The 22,291-nt window shown below is 33.9% G+C and overlaps 1 protein-coding gene across 2 annotated transcripts in view; it reads left to right on the forward strand.

Moving 5' to 3' along the window:
* LOC126848372 (bifunctional heparan sulfate N-deacetylase/N-sulfotransferase) overlaps positions 1–22,291 on the forward strand; it is a 102,323-nt gene that overhangs the window by 76,005 nt on the left and 4,027 nt on the right. For both annotated transcript variants that reach the window (XM_050589218.1, XM_050589219.1), the window contains exons 4-11: positions 13,731–13,983; positions 15,372–15,563; positions 19,257–19,600; positions 20,108–20,396; positions 20,894–21,022; positions 21,268–21,450; positions 21,525–21,745; positions 21,826–22,104. In XM_050589218.1, coding sequence (XP_050445175.1) covers positions 13,731–13,983; positions 15,372–15,563; positions 19,257–19,600; positions 20,108–20,396; positions 20,894–21,022; positions 21,268–21,450; positions 21,525–21,745; positions 21,826–22,104 — 1,890 coding nt within the window. The remainder of the gene's footprint in view (positions 1–13,730; positions 13,984–15,371; positions 15,564–19,256; positions 19,601–20,107; positions 20,397–20,893; positions 21,023–21,267; positions 21,451–21,524; positions 21,746–21,825; positions 22,105–22,291) is intronic.

The raw sequence follows: 22,291 nt of genomic DNA on the forward strand, positions 1-22,291 counted from the left end.
CCCTGCATCCAGCCATTCGCCGTAGTCGGCTTTTTTTTCCATGCGCTCGCAACAGAATGCAAATCGAATAGAAGAGGGAATTTAAAATCCGCACGGTCCTGTTGACGAACCTGCAAATTAGTGCGCGAGCGTCGCCGACACCGACGACGCCAGCGACAGCGGCGCTAATGAGATTCTACGTAGATGAAAGGGCTCTGGACGAACGTGGAATTAATGGAATAGTCGAGTCTACAGGACGAGGCTTCATCGATCCCTTTTCCGCGACGCCGGAAACGACCAGCCAACCGATGTCCTACCGGATACGTATCGGGAGACAACTATAGCATCGACGTCGCTTTCCTTCATTATATTCCGCTGGACAACTCATCGATTAACGACCATCGCTTGCAGTGTGCGCGCGCGATCGTTTCCCGAAACGAGCGGCCGCGAACGTGATTTGCATAGTCGACGATAAGAGAGCCGATATCTCTGCGCGACGATAATACAGCTCGAGCCAGGAAGTTCAAGAACCTTGACCGATTAATTGATATCGGTTTGATTAATAGATCGATTAATGGCATTCCGGCAGGACAAATAAAAGCCGAACGATTCTCTGATTGAATCATGATGAGCTCATAAATTCAGCGTTTGCTTCTTATAGAGAATTGATTTGATTTTCCATAAATATTCTGAGATGCATATATTTATTTTTAAAATTCTTGATAGTCTGAATAGATATATATTTTTACAGCCTAGATTAATATGAGATTCATTAGATTGAAAATATATCTTATAACGCGCATAATAAAATAATCAAAGATTTTTTATAGAAGAGATTTTGTGCTATTAAATTTTATTATATTAAATCTCAAGGGTTTCAATTAACGTGATCATGTTTAATAACTTTAAATATTAATAAACGTTATTTAAATGTTATATATATTTTAAAACACATTAGTATCTAATCAGTGATTCATATTCAACAGAAAGAAAACATAGAAAGTCAGTTTTATTTCTTCACTTCGCTTTGAGAGAATTGGTCTTTTATCACGTACTAAATACGTCACTTGAAGCGCAACGTCCCAGCATCTTCACAGATCGTTATTACTCAAAATAGAATTTCGAAGCGCTTCTAGGGAACAACTGCGTCATTTGCATCGTCGATAAACGCGTGCCGTCGATGGAGCCGTGCTCGATAATACTTCGTCGTTTCGACGAAGTCTCGAGGACCCTGGTCGATTTAACGTTACCGACCAATCTGATCATCATAAACTGGCAAATTTTCTTGCCTTTTCGTGAAAATCCTTCGCGCGAATAATTCGACCGTACGCGATAACAGCCCGCGAAAATATTTGCGCTATATTACGCTGCCCGTATGTCACGCGTCATAAAATCGACAATCACTATACTGTGCTGTCACTGTCGTTGTAATTAGGCAAATAAAGCCGCCGCGAAATAGATCTAACGCGAGCTTGTTTTTGCACGCCCGAAAATATGACAGCTCCATAGATTAGTGATTCGCGACTATCATTCTTCTATCGCACGAATGATCTAGAGCCGAATACATGTACAATATTGTATCTTTAATCGTTTAACTTTCAGCCACGATCGATTCAGGTAGCGTAATTAGTTGCGAAGATTATTATATCTTATTGTTATATCATAATCATTAATCGCGTTAATCTAAAAATTAATAATGTTTTGCAATCTTTGATTTAAAATTTAAGGGATAAACAATTTTAAATGTCCCACAGATGGCTACGGTCATTTTAATTAGGAATTAAAAATTTATTTTTAGTATACATGTATGTTTTAAGATTATTAAGTGTCTGTCAATTCAGATATAAAGCACGACAACAAAAGTTAAAATGAAAATAATGTTTAAAACATAGTACACCTTTGGATTTTCGCGCAAACCTAAAAATATATTTATAAAATGTAATGCATATATTACTGCTTTCGTCACGTTCTAATTGTAGCGTGATATTTAACTTTCAAATTTCCATCCATCCCTAGATTAATGATTTTGCTCACTGTAGCAGGGAAACGTTCCGTTAGTTCCGAAATGACGTGATTTGCATCGCACCCGATAAATGCGCGTGCCGATAGCACCGTACAGTGCCGATAACGTTGATCGGCGGGGAACTTCGAGGACGCGAACCGCGTGTAATCGAATCGACAAATTCGAACGAGCGACTTGGCTGATCTGCCAACTTCTCAACGCGCGATGTTGAATCCCTGCTTGAATTCTCGTTACCTGGGAAATTCGTTACCTGTTTAGCGGGACGAAAGGTGTGTAACTAACTTTACAGGAAGGAGACATACAACTTTTTAGGATGTGCCGATTTTCCAAAATTCTAAGATATTTTGTGTATGTAAAATATGGAGAATTTGTATTTTTTACTTTGCATCAATTTTTAATTGTACTTTGTGCAATAGAAAACTGACATTCTTATAAAAAAAAGTTTAATATAACATTCCATTCAGAAAAAGAGATTTTATTTTTAATGTTGATATGAAAAATTTCACTTAGATGAGAAAATTTAATTAATATAAACATACTAATTTACTTTTTTATATTTGTAACAGTTTCTCTCTGAGTAATGTAATAATTATTTTTTTATCTTACAGTAATATTAAACAGATGTAAAAATATAACGGTGCATAATATATTCACATGCATTCTTGTTATAACAAAAGTAACTTTATTCGGAGATTAAATTGCTTTTCATGAAGGAATTAATAAGGGAATTCTGTAATTATAATTCCAATGTAATGCACGAATGCAAACAGACGAAATGCAATTATTTGTTTAATAATCGTGTTAGGAGATGCTTCGTAAATCGGTCATTGAGCCATTTTGCGCTCAATAACTATTTGATTTCATTAGAAATTCTGGAAATCTCGATGACCGTGACCGATTTAATGTCCAATTGTAGGAAGAATAATATGCTCTGTTGTGTCCTATCTAAATATTCGTAGATTAAGGATAGGATGTGTAATCGAGCGCGGAGATTTGTTACGATCCTAAGCCGATTATTGGATTCAACGAACTCGATAGAATTGTATGAAGCCGATTAATGGTATTGGAAAACACGATGCTATCTCGTTGAATTTCGACGTGCGTTTGTACAATCGAGAAAGATGAATCTGGCACACTATTACATTTATCCATATGGCTGAACTTTATGATTTGCGAAAGGTCACTTCTCGTTATTTATTAACTTGAATATATTCAAATATAGATATCTCATTATTGTATACGGCAATTATGCAAATCAGCTGCTTATTTAACTTTATAAATGAATTAATCTATCACAAAAGTTGATATGTATTATTTTGTTTATTATTTATATATATATATATATATATATATATATATATATTATTATATATATATTTTTATATATATATTTACTATTTATATATATATATATATATATATATATATATATATATAAGCAATTTTTAAGAAAGTTGCTTATTATACAATACTTAATCTAATATATATATATATATTAACTATAAAATGTACAAACTAATTTTAAAATTAATTAATTTTGATTAATATTAACTTATCTCAATATTGAACAATAGAAATATTTAGTCTGCTTCTTTATCTTGTCATATATAGTCAGAAATAGTCGACAGATTAATCGAGAAAATTCGTAATATCATCAAGATTTTATTCTTCGTAAATATAAGATTTTACGTCTGATTCGTGCAAGGTACAACGCTTCTTTTGAATCTGCTGCTGTCAAGATATCAGAACGCGAAGCTTACATACATTTCCGACAAGTTGGGCAGTTTTTCATTATTATCGTTCACCACAACACACCGAACAGGTATACAATTAGCAGCTTATAGCCCTGCCGTCGACGCGTCATGTTTTACAATAGAGTATAGTAGTTAACAGAAAGATTATTATCATGTTTGTAGATTAGCCGAGTAAAATTTATTGCACGCCGACTTGTCCCGCGAAACGAGTGATCGATCAATAAGACGTTTATTGATCATCGCTTATACAGAATAATCGGCATACGCCGCGATAAACTACTGTCACTGTCGTTCGAACATGAAGACTGGTATCTAAATATTTTAGGATTATACAGGTTCATTGCGAGACCGCTTTTTGTATGCTACGTTTCGAAATAGCTCGACAATCGATCAATTCTTTGGCAGGTATGCTAATTATGCTATTGAAGTTGCATCAGTATTACACGATTTGCATACCCGCAGAGTCTAAGGGAATCCAAATAGATTTCTTATCACTTTCAGAATAACCAGAATAACAGGAGTGCTAGATTTTATGATTAGATTATTTATGAATATAAGATTGACTCATACATTACTCTTTCAAATTTATACATGACACTTAAAAATTTATGCAACTTTACATATGTATAGGATCTTAAATCTAAAAACTTATACAAGTTTAAGGAAAGCATAGGTAGCACGAAAGTGAACTAGTTAAGCAAACTTTAGATGAAATGACATTAAATTCAAACTACGTAATAGAAGCTATATATTTAAGTTTGCAAGATACATCTGTCCAAACTTGACAGATATACAGCAAGAACAAAATTTTATAGATGAATATTTAATTTAAAAAATTTAATTATATTAAATTAAATGATAATAAACATTAAATATATTATTAGATTCGATCATTTTATGTAACACACAATTCCCCTCCACTTGAAAATAAGAAAAAAGACATAATGTTAATATTCATGAAAAATCTTGTTGGCATGATGAATAATAAATTTATATTGCCTATAAATGCACAAGGTTTTCACTCCTTCTTTATGGTTTATGTCGGCGATATAACTTAAGCCGGAAACGTACTGGACCTTGGCCGATTAATGGTAGAGCTAACTCCAGTGGAATTAGCAAACTTGGAAGTCAATTTGAATCGCCCACGAAGACCACAAAGTCCATGATCGAAGCGGCTATGCTTTGAAACTCGTGGCAGTAAGTTATTGTTGGCGATTAAGCTAAAGCATGTTGCATTGATGCTCACCCGAGATGTTGTTCTGAATCGCAAAGAAAAATATAACTAGGGGAGCATGAAGCAGTATTGGACAATGAAGACGGATTATTGTGGGTGTTGTGATAAGCGAAACGAGAGACAGTCCTGTGTATATTGACGTGGGTTATTCGATAAAGGAATATTAGAGGGATTTTTGATATACGAGAAAAAGTAGGATACAATAATGTTATATTTAATTCACTCCTTCAATCATTCTTCTTCTCTATGAAGATTTTATAAAGTTTTTTTTTAAAGGGGAGAACGATTTTTTAATTTGATCGCGCACAATGCGCATACAATATGCTATTTATTTCTGATTATTGTACTAATATTGTTTATTGTACTAATGGTGTTTTTATTTATATTTAAAAAATTAAATAATATAAAAAATAAAAAAAAATGAAATGGGCTTTTTATAATGTTTTTTTTTTTTTATATTTCGTGTAAAACCTCAATGTTTTCTATATTTATCGATGCGAACAAATTTGGTAATAGAGACACACAATGGCGACTTCAAACCGAAAAATGTTGTGCGTAGGACAGATCCGTCGGATAATTTTATTTGTGATTCGCGATTGGTAAATGCAAAAGAATAAATGCATATTTGTTTCTGGAAAATTATGGGCTATATATGCTATTTCGATGCTGTAAATGCAAACAAAAATTTTGCTATCACAATTTCTCTATATCCAGTATTTCGTCACAAATATGTGCTCCACTAATTAAAGATTATTATCAGGCAAACCACATGCTTTTTCAGCTTTTTTTAAGAGGTAAAAGCCAGCCATTACGAGCGCGTGGCTTGCATAAATACGCGCGGCTTTTTTCACCGCTAATTAACGCAATAAATTAGATCCATGATGCAAAAGCCGAAAAGTATTAACGAACAAAAATTATAAATGACATTAATCTCGCGAATATATCTATGGCTTTTTACTACAAATACTATTACAAATATTATTACAAAATTGTAAATTCAATATACACAAAAAATAGAATTTATTAAAACAACAGATTAACACACTATAGATAAATTCTCGCTTGATATTTTTTTACGATTTATGATCGAGTCAGTGGAAAAAAGTGCTTTATTCTCAATTTGAAAAAAGTGATAGCTTTAGCGATCGGACGAAGAGTTAATCTCGCACCATGCCATAACGGCTGTGTTAATTCCGTTCGCATCGGCGCGAGCTACGTGCCCATTATGCAGGATAATTGGATTTTTATCCAGATACGGATCATCAGCGCGGCTGTCTGAACCATGATAGAAAGATTGTTGGGAAAATGGTCTGCGATGCCGAGCGCGCGCTAGAGGTTTTATTCGCCCGGCATCGCCTTTTTACATTCTGCGCCGCGGCACAAAAGAATAAATATACGTATACCCACCTCGCTCTCTCTCTCTCTCTCTTTCTCTCTCGTACAGAATTCGCGGAGATCTCGACAATACGCGAATGCGGAGCCCGCCGCTCCTTCCGTCCTGGACGAGGCACAATAGGCCAGCTGCGGTGGATCCTTTCGCGAATTAAATCCCATCTTAATAAAATATCTTTGTATGCGTGCGCGTAATCTCCCACACGATAAAAGGCGAGAAACGCTCGAGTAGATTAGACTTTATGCAAGTACTACTCAATGATTTGATAAAGAAATTTTGATTGTAACAAAACACTCGTGACAAATTGGCTGACAAGCTAAAAAGAACAATTATCACCGTTGCCCCTATTTTCTACAAACTTCCGTCTGATTTTATTCGTGAGTAATTGACATTCCTTGATAGTTTAAATATGAGTAAATTATAGAGATTTAAATTTTATGAGAATTATTTATTACTTTAAGATTGCACATATTGTATTGTATGGGGATTAAATATACAACTGTATCTATAGTTATTTCATTCAAAATATAGATATTGCAATGCAATTTTGATTTCTTTTTTTCCGAGAATAATATATGCTTTTGTTCAAAAAATAGCACAGTCTCTCTATATACAATAGGTATTAAAATTCTAGCTATATTCTTGTACAGATGTCTTCAAGGATCCATTTCTTCGCTCGAAAGTGTATTTTCTCCTTATTAGCACCGCCTTTATGAAATTGGCTAAAACTCCGTTGCGCGAATGAGAAAATGTCGAAAATAATCGACGAATTTTTCTAAAACTGTAGAACAGTTATTTTAACAATGATACTGTGGTGAACAAGTCAACGTTGCAAAAATAGAATAACTGTGTTATTTCGCGGTCTGAAGAATTTATATCTGAATATACGTGGATATCTTTTTGTTACTAACTGCACAAGAGATATCTGTGGAATTCAGAGTGATTAATCTATAAAATAGAGATGAGAAGAGTATATTAGTATGTGTGTGAATTGATATGATTAATAATAATTTATCAATTGTATGTTAACATTTTCATAAATTAAAGTTATTTTAAATATTTTAAAATATTTTTACAGAAAAGATTTGTTTACATGTTAAAAATAATTATTTTTTTATAAATCTCTTCTCTCTCTTTTTCTCTTTTTTTTTTCTTTATACTTATAATAATTTTATTAATTAACCTTTAAATTGTATAAGCCTGTTCAAGTAGAAAGACTTGAAAGTAAGCGATAAAGCTTTACTATTAATTATAGCATGTGTGCTTGAAGCTTTATTTCTAAGAAATCTCCCTTAATCGTATTAATATAAACATTATTGACGTTTCTATTAATGAAAAATTGACTCGAATTTAAACAATCCGCAGCAATATGTGTTCGGTAAATTTAACAGACATTCTGTACATACGAGAAAACAGCTTTTTGTATTTTTTTCGGAGATTCTAGCAAGAGGGTGGCGGTCGTTTCCGTTTTGCCAGCTCGACAAGCATCTTATTTTCTTATACTCGACGGCGTCGCCGTCCCTCTTCATTCTATGGGATGCACTTTCGGCAAATCCGCCCGAGCAACGACTTTTCTCGTTTGCGCTTGTTCCCGTTGCTGCGGCGCCGGATACGACCGCCGCCAGCCAGGAAGATAAGTCCTTGCCGAGGGTAAATCGTGTTTGCCCACCTCGTCTACGACGACTCTCCGCATCGAAGGGTGACCGGTTTTCTTCTTCGTTTGAACCGCTCTTCCCTCTTCATCGTTTCGCTGCTTCCTGCTTTTAGTCTCTTTCACAACGAGAAATGACAATAGCTGCAAAGTATCGCACCGACGAGTGACGTTTGCCTTTTATTACCGTTTACCTTTCGCTGTTGCCGTGCTATCTGCAAATGTCATTGAGAAAATACGCGGGTTTATATGAGAGTCCAAGAGCGTTTTCGCGAGTATCGCACTCGAACATATCGGATATCGATATTTGAAAAATACGTGTCGGTATGCGATCCGACGCATAAAAAAGTATTGATAATCGTTTACTTTGTAGCAAAAGAGTACTGGTTTTTACGATACGAGAAGTATCGAAAAAGAGATATTATAAGATAGTACTAATAAAGTGCCAGCAAGGATGACTAAAAACATCCATAATCAATACTTTTGAGGATTTCTATCTGGGTCATGTTAGAGTATCGAATATCTTTACAAAAATCGGTCTTACGATGAGATTAGGATTACCGGGCGATCGTTTTTCATGTTTTTTTTTTTTTTTTTATCTGTACGAAAGTGGAGTGGAATGGTAGTAGATGTGTATAGTTGTATGCTACAATGACTTCTGTCTAGTGACATTTAAGCAAGACGGATTATCTCGGCAAACAGCAATTCATAACGCGTAACGACTGAAACAATGGTCCTTCAGAAAGAGACTTTTTATTTCTTCTTAGATCTTTTCGTTTACTTAATGGCTTACGCGTCCGCTCGTTTATTGTAATCGTGATTTCTTTTACTCTTTTTTAAAGAGCTGAGGGATGGGTAAAAGCCGACCATCGGTTAAATCCGAAGGTGCGAAAACACTGGTAGCGAAGAATGAAAGATTCAGGAAGTCCGCGAGCGCTGGATTAATTCAATATTTTGCAATGCTAACGTGTCGCTGCCTTGTAAATCTTCAATGAAAACTACGACGACATGCCGGAGAGATGGAGAAACTTTGGACATTTATTTTTGCAAGAGATATCCTACACTCGAGAGAGAAAACAGCCGGCACCGTGGTCGTAACATCCGGCGAAAAGCACATGTGCAGCGCTAGATTCTCCGACAATCCTGTTGCAGATCTACTGCAGATTGCGGCGCAGCTCTAAAGATTAAGAAAGTTTCAGGACATTAAGAAATAGTTTTACCCATATATATATCACGATTCTACACACGACATTGATTAATTTATTTTAATTTTTTTTTTTTTATAGGAAGATGTCAATATTAAATTTGCGTATTTATAACGGAAATTAAAATAGTCTCAAGTAGCATAATGCAAGGCACAAATGATTTATTATAAAACATCAAGCTGCTTTAATACTAGAGTACTTTCGTACAACTTTTTGGAATTCTTGATATTTTTATAGTTTTAATAATGCCGACATGAATTTATCAGTTCCTTTTTTTTTTGTAAAAAATTGCCTCAGCATTCTTTTCAAATTGTCCGAATCTATATGTTATTAGTCTATTCAAGATCTCCCTTTGTGAAACGTTACGCAACTGTCGCGTCACTGTCGTAAATGTCGTCGTGCCTTTAGTCCAATTTGCGTCAACTATGCGGCGTAATTTAATTCAAGGAGCAATTTAAAAAGTTTCGCCCGGTGGCATAAAGCGAAACGAGTCGGAGAAGAAGGCGATCCACCACCACCACCACCAACCTACCCGGTAGAGTGCGGCTTGAAAGTAATGAGTGGTCGTTAAAATTCCCTTCCTGGTGTCGCTGACCCTTCGCGTATGCCAAATCGGAAAGATTTCCTCCGAAAATTATGAAGTTGTTTTCCCGGAAACTTCGCCGCGCTTTTGCGTGTTTTTAGCTCACGGAAAAGCGACGGCTGCATGAGGGGAACGGAAACGGGGGCGAGGGTGGCACGCGTCGCGTCGGCCAAAAATTTACGAGTTGACTATGACTTCTTTGGAACACGCCTCGGGGGTAAATTATTTCCCCCCTGTGAGCACCACCATCGCTTCTAGATGTTGCGTCGGTATATATATATATATATATATATATATATATATATATATATATATATATATATGTATACAAATCCCGCGAAAAGTCTCTTCCTACGTCTCGATCTGAAGGGATAACTTACGATAACTGCCACGAATGCAATCCGCGATTGCCTTTCCGAATCGAATTCGCCTCAATCGTTACGTTTAATTCTGTCATTTAATTCGCTTACTTGAATTATATTATCTTACCTTATATTTTCTTAATGTAAATGTATCTGGGCCCTTATACACGATTATACAATTTAGATCGCTTGGTATTTCACATTTATAATATCCACTTCGTACGCGAGTTTCGGCGAATTACATCTGAATTTTAACGTGAAATTTGCTCGATAAATTTCTACGCTCACGGAATAATGAAAGTTGAAAATTAGATACTATCTTAATAACTCTTTAGAAGATATCTGTTTTTTATATTAAAAATTTATCAAGAGCATAGCTGTAAATATCAAGATTAAAATCTGAGGAAGTTCTCTACTAGGTATATTAATCGCTGGAAAATTGAACGTTTTACTTGATTAAACGATTTACTAGAGAATCTGTTTATATGTTGATATACTTTGCTTTCAAGCTTGACTAACTTATATTAACGATAAAATTACAGCAGATTAATTAAATTGGTGCCGTGCGGAAATTTCATTTTCAGAAGACTAATTTTCTTTTGTAGTAATAATGCGATTTACCGCTCTTTGAGAGTTCAAAACAGTGTAATCTTTGATTAAGATTATAAATCATTAATCATATAGCTTTTCAACATTAAATATACTTTATTACTTACTTTATTACTTACTATTGCGTTATAAATATAATAAAAATTGAGAAAGAGAGAGAGAGAGAGAGAATATTATATTATTTAAATATCTATGTCAAATATATTTTCTTATCTAGTTCTTATATAGTCAAACAATGGGAAAAAAAAAAAAACTAAATAAAGCTCACGGCAGCTTAAACTCAAAAGACCAACTAAGTTTAATCAAGTTGTATTATCGATCAATTTTGTTGTTTCTAATCGATATAGAGCACTGGATATAATATATTAACGAAGCCGGTATCGTGCATAGAAAATGAAAAGGATGATAACGATAGAGAAGCTCTCGCTGATCTCGTCTCGCATTAATAATGCTATTCACTATATTCACATAATACGACGCAATATCGAAGCACTACGACAGGCACGTCAATTTTATTATCGTTCCACTCTGTACTAATTAAACTTAATTCAATCTTCTTTTGCCCGCAGACGAGACAGAAAAGTTTTCTGTCGCGGAACTAGGGTGAACTTTTAAGGAACGAAGTTCGCGGGATATAATTAACGAAACTGCCGGTGCCGTAAGTACAAAATTTCGAAGTCTTGATATCATCCCTGTCACGTAGGCAGCCTTTCATCGTTTCGCGATTGGGGACTGTGTATGGCCATCGCGATCGATACTTCTGAATTTCGCTTTCGGATTCTTCGCGTGACGTGTGCCCGCGCGATACGCTCGATTGTTAGCCAAGAACAAAAGAGCCGCATCGGGGATGGTTCGTTATGACAGTTCGTTAGTCTCGTAAATTGGCTAACTCGCCGTTAATGGGCGGTTAGCAATTATCGAATCGATTACATCGGTAAATTATCCGGTATTCATTAGTTAACTCGAATTTTCTGCTGCGCGCGCGTACCCGGGAAAGGCTGTCGAGGCAAGTCGACACAATCCATTAATGCGAAAATAAAGTCAGTTACGGCGCGTACAATCCAATAACGTTCATCTAATTATAAAACTATTACATTGGGCGGATTATTCTTGGTTGGCTTTTAACCCTTTTGGATCGCCGTGTCGTTGCACCACGCTTCGGAGTCATTTATCTTCGTTGCTACGTGAAACTAGTAAATTGTGCATTAACAGCATAAGTGTTAAACTAGTACTAATTATTAGGAAAAAATTATCTGGTAAAACATAATATAAAATTTCGTACCTGTGAATTAAAATATTTATACTCGATATATAAAAACACCTCTTTTTTAGCATATCTCTAAACATTGAAATTTATATCATTTATTGAAATGAAAAAAATTTATTTTATTATTTAATATAATGACATATTTATGAGTAAAATATCTAAATAATATAATATCTATAATAAACCGTGATATAATTTTTAATACGAGAATTTCTTGTATAAAACATCTATATATTGACAGATATGTGTATGTGTGTGTGTTTTGATGCTTTAAAGAAAAAGAGACGATTAAACGTAATAAATAATTCATTTAATAATGCATCGAACATTTGCCGTCGAATTCTATTATTGATAATTTGATTACTTCAGTAACGCGGCTTAATAGTTAAAGTAATTAACGAAAATAATTTATCTGGAAATAATAAATTTTTAGTTTCGATATGCTATAAATAACAAATTATTTTGCGTTTGTTGAATATTTATTTCGTTGCGACTTTATGGACGAAATATTTTCCATTCCCCAAAATCTGCTAAAAAATTGGACAGGAACTTACCATTGGCAGGTAGCATATTTCTTTTTCTTTTTTTTTTAATTGTATGTGCAATAAATTTCATATTCACGCCACCTCTTTATGATGTGACAGGATATGAGAGAAATCTATGGATCTACGATCGACGAGAGAGAAGCCTCGGCGGTTTATTTCTGCAATAAAATCATTTTATCGCGTTTAGAACGGAAGTATGGTATACCGGTATCATTTTTTTTGTTTTTTGTTTTTTTTTTTTGCAATTCGATAGATATATTGGATATAAAACTAAAAACGCAGCGAACGGGACAGCCTGATGTCGCCGGGCTATAATTTCTACAGAAATTCAATAACTCTTTTGAATATTTTTATGTGGAGAAAGTGTATATCATACATACATTTGCTTTATTATTCGTAGAGTATTTTTGATGCTGCATAAATGAAATTTCGATATAAAATGTCTCAGTTTTATCGTTTAACAATAGCACCGTTTCATACCAGACTACTTTTATCGATATTCCATTTTGCTTTTATTTACTATGAATCCCACTTTAAACATTCGATACACTATTGGATTGAAATTGTCAAAATATATGTTTTACGCAAGTGGCATTTGCGTCTAAATATTTGCTCTGGAAGTGAGAGAAAGATTGCATAAAGTATCAGCTATTAACGAAGTGCTAAAAGAAAGATAACGTAAGAAGAAAAATATTTTATTCCATTCTAAAGAACACATTAACTCCGAAAAAGTATTGTGCTTATCTTACATATAGCCTCTTAAGAATAATGCGTAGCAAAATTAGCAAAAATTTCTTCTATTCAATTCTTAATTAGAGAAATTTAGAAATTATTAATAAACTATACTTAAATGTTTAAAAATCTCTGAATAAATTTTAATATATAATTTTTAACATATATATATATATATATATATATATATATATATATACATATATATATTTAATTTACTATATAGATGCTATAAATTAATAAAATACGATATGTTATCAATTAACTTATTTTGATTTTTTATGAAGGGAACGAAACGTTCAATCTTTATATAAATAATGTAGATCTTTTAAATTTTTGTAAAATTTAAATTCTTTGAATATTAAATAAGAAAAATTATTGGTATGTTTTCAGGTACAAAGTGGAAGTGACTGGTAAATCTTTGCCGGTATTGACGAATCTTGATAAGGGTCGATATGGGGTACTGATTTTCGAGAATCTAAACAAGTATCTGCAGATGGACAAATGGAATCGCGAACTACTGGACAAATATTGCAGAGAATATTCAGTTGGCATTGTGGGTTTTGCCCCTCCTGGAGAAGAAAGCCTAGTTGGTGCTCAACTCAAGGGCTTTCCACTTTTTATACATACAAATCTTAGATTGAAGGTCAGTTTCCAGGATCACATATTCAAATATCACATATTCAAGCTCTATAATATACATATTCTCACAGATATATTACGATATTGAAAAATTGATTTTTATATAAACGACATATTTTAAATTATTAAATTTTATATAAATTATATTTTTATATATCATACTTTTTTTATATATATGCATTCCTTTGATATAACATAATAATATAATATGTTTATTTATTTATTAATTTACTCAATTGTGGCAAAATTAAAATCAATACTGCTTATAGATAAGAATAAATGATCGTAATTTATCTTTATTTTGTCATTATTAAGAGCGAAATAAGGATTGAAATATAAGGATGTCACTTACTCTTTTATTGTGTAATAAAAAATGTCTTTTTTTCCATAATCAATATCAGAAATTATCGAAGAAAACCATGATGATAGGAAAAGTCTGGGTGGCAATTTTCATGTCTGCAATCAAGTTTATATCGCGGAAACTGATCTCGAAATGAAAAGGAAACCTCGTAAAAGAGAGTAATAAAAAGTGCGAGTTTCACAGTATTAAGTCTGGGTGCAGTAATAAGGCAATCGATATTATACGTTGTTCATGAAAAGCACTATTGCTCCGAATACTTACAGAATTAATTTATATGCGCGCTATAAACGTATTCTTGAATCATTTTAATGGTTAAGTATTATTAGATACTTAATTTTATGATATCAACCTTTTCCGCATATTCCTTGTTACTATAACGTTCGTAACATAAAGTAAGTTACAATCTTCTTAAAACTTTGGAACATCGTGCCTTGGACGCGTGGCATATCTTTTGAGTAATGATCATGCTACTCTTAAAGAGACTTTATGATGAAAACAAGTTCATGCTCATGGCGATATTTTTTTTTTACATAGTATCTTTCTTCAAATAACCGTAATGTGCAATTTCATCAATGTTCTCGACATGTTCTAGTGAATATTTATAAATAAGAAAGGAGGAAGTGACTAATTTGATTTCTATCATAAACTATATTAAAATGAGATTACTTAGATCACCGGATAAATAAATGTAACACCTAGAATACTTAAAATAATTTTTTTTATTTATTTTTTTCGGATTATGGTGTCATGAATATATGTAAATGATAAATTCAAATAATTTTCTAGATAGGTATCACATCGAACAAAGTCTTGCATTCTAAAGAAAACATGATTAAAAGTGGCATATTGAATATAAAATTATGATATCTATTATTGCACAGCATTAGTTTAAACGATTTTCTTTTAACAAAGCGCTAAAACTTCGTGCGTGATGCATTGGAAAATTTGATTTTGTCTCTAAAAAAAAGCGAGAGAATTCAGTACAACGAGCGATACTTTTGTCGCATAGAATCAGGTTTTTCCTTCTTCAGGATGCTCAGCTGAATGCAGCATCTCCCATTCTTCGATTAACCAGAGCAGGGGAAACGGCCTGGGGACCACTTCCTGGCGGTGACTGGACTATTTTTCAGGCCAATCACAGTACCTATGAGCCGCTCGCTTGGGCGCACCGAGACAGCCTCGACTATCCGGCCAACAAAAGTCCCCTAGCCACCGTCATTCAGGTGAGTCGTGCACTTTGTTTGTCGGACATTCCGGTCACGTATCTCTTCTCGGACAAGTCGGACGACTGTGGAATTAATGCACCGTCTCGCGCGTCCATGCGTATTATCCTTCGGCGATGGAGTTGGAACGTTTAAATTATTTTCTTCCTCGTGTATTGGACTTAACACGTTGCTACGTTAAAAATTTAATCAGTAAAGAAATACAAAGGTGTGTGAATTTTTTAGTTAAATTCAAGGATAAAATATTTTTTGCAACAAACATATGATTTGAGTGATACAACCTCGGGGAGCTTGTATCACTCATATCATATTAAACTCAAAGTTATACCATCTTTGAATAACAACTAGGAGAAGGTCCCCATGGTTTCCATGTAGGAAATTATACATAAGCTTTCAGCGCATCTTTTGGGAATCCCTTATTAACTCATGCAACGCTTTGTGCATTTGACTCTTTTCTCGGATACGTGAGTGATTTCGAAAAATAAAAATGTACAAATTTTTCGACACGAAATTCTTCATTTTAAAAGGGTGTACAAATTTCCGTGGAAATGAAGAGAAGTAATGGAAGAGAAGAAAAGAAGGACACAAACAACTCACAAAGTATATAATTGCACTCGACATTTATCGCACGAACATATGGGACAAGAAAGTTTCTCCAGAAATCTGCAATTTTTACGAGAGTTTGTTCTATTATTGCAAATATCTCAATTAGTTATTTAAAAATATTTTATTTTTGCTACGAAATACAACACGAACGATATATGCAATTTAAACATTTTTTTAATAATGATATCCGTCTTTCATATCGTTAAAACTCGGAATAATCAGCATAAGCGAAACCGTTACGCAAGCCTAAGATACATCGTTTATGCACTTATAAGAGATTTTCTGTTTCTTACGAGGAGAAAGACCCCTCGGTATCAGGCATCTTCAAAGAGTGGTTTCTCACTTTTACCCGACAGCGACACTGGAAAAAAAAAGTCAGAAACGGGGAATTTCTCGGGTATACCACTTTACTTTGCGGTTACATGTAATGAAGGAAAGAAAAGAAGAAAGGCAGCCGCGGTAGGAAACAAGAAGCTGAATGGCTCTATAAGATTCGCCGACTCGCAAGGGGTTGAACAAAAGGAGGGTTTAGAACAATACGACGCAGAGTGATTTCATCCAGTGCTTGTATCGGTGCGAATAATCCTGTCGAAGAGAGAGAAATTTTCTACGAACTCTCTCGAATGTCGCGCGATAAGAGACACGAGTTTCATCCTTCTCTTACATTAGCCCTTAGTTGATATAATAAGATTTTACATATTTTTCGACAAGTTTATTTTTCGATAAGTAATAATAATAATTGTCAAATTCCATCGCGTCATAACATGTTATAGCTGTCATTGTAATAATAAAATAGCTTTGTGCATATCTTTTCTTCATTGTATTTATTGTATTTAATATTGATAAAATTCAAATTTAAGATATAGCTACACTTTGATAAGAATATTTTCAAATATTTTTCATGCATTTTTTTTTTTTCATCCAACTCTAATCAATTTGATTGAATTTTTTTTTTAAATAAAGCAATTTGAAACATAAGGAAGATAATTAAAGGAAGATAAAAGGATTACAAACTTTTATTTTTTTTCTTTTAAATTACACTATATTTTTGTGTTTAATATTACATTTATCTCTATTTTTTTTTTCTTTGATTATAAAGATTTTCTCATAATCTCGTAAAAACGCGATTTTTAGCTGTATTTATTATTAATTAATTTTGTACTAATAAAAGCCGCGCGAATATGTACATACCTCTCTCATTTTCATCTTCCTGAATTTTTCCCTTCCACCGCTGTTTCCTCTCATCCTGGCGATTCTTTCTGCTGTGCCAGTCGAGCCAGTGGTGGCGCCGGAAAACGAAAACAAATGTGGAATTTTCGCGATACGGCTCGTGGCCACGTATACGGAGGTGAGGTGAAGAGAAAGAGAAAGAAATGAAGGCACGAGAAAGAGGAGAGAAAAAAAAGTGTAGAAAGAGATTCGCCGTTGGCGGAGGTAAACTGAAACAATTCGTAAAGCCGTCCCGGCCGACGTTTACATTCGTGCAGGAATTCGCAACTGCAAGATTCCGGACGTAACGGACATGGAAGAGAAAGAAAGAAAGAGAGATGGAACGACGATGCATGAAAAACGCGAGAACATGGACGCTCGAGTAGAGCACCGGATGACCAAATTGTAAATGATATAAAGAAAACGGCACTCATCCGACAGACATGTGCGAGATATCATCCGATATAACGAAAAACGCGAATATATGCTGTATCGTTGATGTTTTGCTGCTTGATGTAATGTTTTTCACCAAGCACATCTCGCATTCAACTACTTTGTCGCTGTACCAACGCGACTGTGAGATATGCTTGAAGTTTTTTCTTATCAGTTTTCCTATTTTTGTGAGAGATCAATTGACAACGCATCTATTTAATTTTAAGCCAACTTGACTGTTTTTTAAGAATAGAAAAGCATTATCAATTTTTCCTGTCATGTTGAAAAATTCGAAAGAGACCTCGAATTTAGATCTTATAGTTCAGAAAATATTAATGCATACATTTCTGTTAATTAGAGATCGATCCATTAAGCAATGTATACAAATTTTTAATTGCGCTGAGAATTAAAACAGTAAAATCCTACGCTGAAAGCATATAATAAATTGAATTTTTGCATTAGCAGAGCTATTGTATATGACAGCACAAAAATGCAATGATCTCAGTGTAGGTCGAATTCTTTGTTTAATTGGACGTTTATTTTCACCCATCTTAAATACTAAAGTAAACTTGAAAAGAAAGATCTTGACACCTTCCATTGTGACAATACCCACAATTCGGTATACTTGAGACGCGTTTCGCGATTATCTGAGAATTTTCCGATTGTGTCCTCTGCTCGTCATTCTCTGTCGCGTCGTCGGTGCTCTCAAAGCACCGTTCGATCTGTTCAATCCCCGAAAGGAAATAAATTGGCGGTTCCAATGGTAGTAAATGAAGCGCACCGCATAGTCCCTCATTAATCGAATGAACGTACGACTAATTGGTTCCTGATTTAATCACCTGGCTACCTGGCGATCCTACCTCGACATGCACCCATCTCACACGAGAATTATCCGTGAGATTATTATTATTGTTGTTATTATTGTTGTTATTATTGTTATTATTATTATTGTTATTATTGCTAACAAGCTTGCGATTCACAGCCGATTTCGCAGAGTTGCCGGAAAATTTCTGCCAAACAATATAATTAACACATTGGACGTTCACGATTATTGCCGTACTCGTTCATTATGAGAAAAATCAAAATAACGATATTCGTTATTGCGTGATGATTAAATCGACTATCGCGTTCGCGTATGGAAGGTATCATCACGAGAAAATCTCGCATATTTACGGTCAGTTGAAACGCCAATAAAACAACGGCTATTTCTTTGCGGCAATATGAATAGAAGAAGTCGAATCATAATTAGATATCATTGCGTTATCGGACATTCCTATTTGTGTAGTCACAAGATATATTTACACACAGCGAGGCAGATATTTATGAATCATAAAAACTAATATATATACTGTGCACATATAATACGATAAAGATAAAATAGCTAATACAATTTTTTATGTTTTGAAAGAGAGAGGTCTTAATTTATAAAATGTATTTATTTAACAGGATCATGGCAGATACGATGGAATTCAAAGAGTTCTTTTCGGCGGTGGCCTGAGATTTTGGCTGCACAAACTATTACTGCTGGACTCGTTGTCTTATTTGTCGCACGGGCAATTAAGTCTCAGTTTAAATCGTATGATCCTGGTGGACATTGACGATATATTCGTCGGCGAGAAAGGCACTAGATTAAAAAAAGACGATGTAATGGCATTGTTGGCCACTCAGCAGAGAATTCAAACTCTGGTGCCGGGGTTCAAATTCAATTTGGGGTTTTCCGGGAAGTATTTTCATCACGGGACAACGGAGGAGAATTTGGGGGACGACATGCTTTTGGAGAACGTAGACAGGTACGCCAAATCCGAGTATTAATCGACTGTAAGCGCAATAAATGCGATAAATATTACATTACAGAGATTTTAATCAATTAAATATTATGTTACATCATTGATTAAATTTATACAGTTTTAAAAATAATTAATCAAATTTATAAAGTATTAATAATTATAATTATTGATTAAATTAATTGTTATAAAATATACATATAATGCATATAGTGTTTATGTGTGTGTGTGTGTGTGTAAACTAAATTTACGATCTCATCGATATCATAGTACAACTTTTATCGTATAATGTCACGCGACAGTTTATTATAATGCTGCCACGATCCCCACGACAAAATGTTACAAAGCCTCGATGTAAATTATCATAAGGTAATTAATTGCGGTCGTCGACATTGAATGAAAAATACAAAGGATTTTTTAAACACATTTTTGAAAAGTTATTTTTTATACAATATCAATATATCCAATAAAAATAACTGTTAAAAATCTGGAAAAAATCCTGCGGGCTTTTAGATTTACGTGGTTTTCCCACATGTGGAACCATCAACAACCGCATCTGTACGAGAATGTAACTCATCTACAATTGGACATGGCGTTGAACAAGCAATTCGCAAAGGACCACGGTATACCGACCGGAAGCGGATACAGCGTAAGTCCGCATCACTCCGGCGTTTACCCGGTCCATGAAGGTCTTTACGAAGCGTGGAAACGAGTATGGAACATCAAGGTCACGAGCACCGAAGAGTATCCGCACCTGAGGCCGGCACGTTTGAGACGCGGCTTTATTCATCGTAACATAAAGGTATAAAATTATGTAATCGGTTCAATAGTCATTAAATCATCTCTAAATCAAACATTAATGATAAATATGATATGATACGAGATATAATTTGCACACATAAATATATTGAAAACATTATTTGTATTAACTGAATGCGTGTTGCGATTAAATATTGTTTATCCCGTAATTTCCGAAATATGAAAATCTCCATTTTACTGCGCGTTATAATTTACATACATAAATATTAAATACGATCATAAATATTAAATCGATCATAAAATTCCACTAATAATTAATTAGATGTTTGTTTACGTATGGATATGAGAAACATTATTATATTATTATATTAAAGGCAATATGTAAATCAAATCTATATTGATTTTTGCTCAAAATTTTTATTTTTATTTTTAAAATAAATGATTAACTTATTTCATATTTTACTGGATCTTTTGGCGTACATAAATCATAAATTTGATACTTATTGTCGGATATAAAATTATTCATTTTACATACTCAAGGTCTTACCAAGACAAACTTGCGGCCTTTTTACTCACACGATTTTTATCGAGAGATATCCAGGCGGGAGGGAAAAGCTGGACGAGTCGATACAGGGCGGTGAACTTTTCCAAACGATCGTATATAATCCGGTAAGTAAATCAACCGTTTTGGCATCAATTTTTGTTTAATCTTTTATATTATAGATGCTCATCTTTTTAATTATTATATATTTATATAGCATATCGATAAATTTTATTATTAATTTTACCCAGGATAAAAAATCTATTTTTTTTTCATTTTCTTTTTTTTATATATATATTTTTTTTAATTTAATATTATTATATTTATAATGGTATATAAAAACAATTAAATTACTTTTTATTGCTTTTTTTAGATAAATATTTTTATGACGCATATGTCGAATTATGGAAATGATCGATTGGCATCGTACACTTTCGAGTCGGTTATAAAATTCATTCAGTGTTGGACGAATTTAAGACTATCCAGTGCACCACCGCTTCAACTTGGAGAACGTTACTTTCAATTATATCCCGAAGAGGCTGATCCAGTGTGGGGAGTAAGTAGATTAGATATTCAACAACTTTAATTGTGTGCTCTTCTACAACATCAAGTTTTTGTTCTTTGTTACAGAATCCATGCGACGATCAGAGACACCAAAAGATCTGGTCTCGTAATAAAACTTGCGATCAATTGCCGCGATTTCTAGTAATCGGACCTCAAAAAACTGGCACCACGGCATTGTATACGTTTCTGTCTATTCATCCAGCAATAAGCAGTAATCTACCGAGTCCTGATACTTTTGAAGAGATACAGTTTTTCAATGGAAAGAATTATTACAAAGGCCTCGATTGGTAAGTGATTGATTGAAAATATTGATCCTATATTCTTAGATATAAAGTATATAAATATATGGTTTGCATAACTTTTCTAGGTACATGAGCTTTTTTCCGGCGTCGAAAAATGAGAGTTCTCGATATCTATTTGAGAAGTCTGCCACTTATTTCGATGGAGAATTAGTGCCGCGGAGAACCCATGCGCTTCTTCCGAGGGCTAAACTAATCACTATATTGTTGTCTCCAGCTAGACGAGCTTATTCATGGTACCAGCATACCAGAGTGCATGGAGATCCGGTAGCGAACAATTATTCCTTCCATGAGGTTATTACGGCAAGCGATTCCGCACCAAAACCCCTACGGGATCTTAGAAATAGGTAATAATTGAACATGAACAATAAGTTAAGAGGTATTCGCCTAATAATATATGAATATACCAGTCTAGAATAGACTGGTATATTCATATATTATTAATAATAATAGACATTATTTATTAAAGCAGTCGAAAATTAACAAGCAAATAAGCATTAAAATTATAGGATTTTTGTACTTAATATATGAAAT

Source organism: Cataglyphis hispanica, chromosome 3, assembly GCF_021464435.1.
Source record: "Cataglyphis hispanica isolate Lineage 1 chromosome 3, ULB_Chis1_1.0, whole genome shotgun sequence".
Lineage (NCBI taxonomy): Eukaryota > Metazoa > Arthropoda > Insecta > Hymenoptera > Formicidae > Cataglyphis > Cataglyphis hispanica.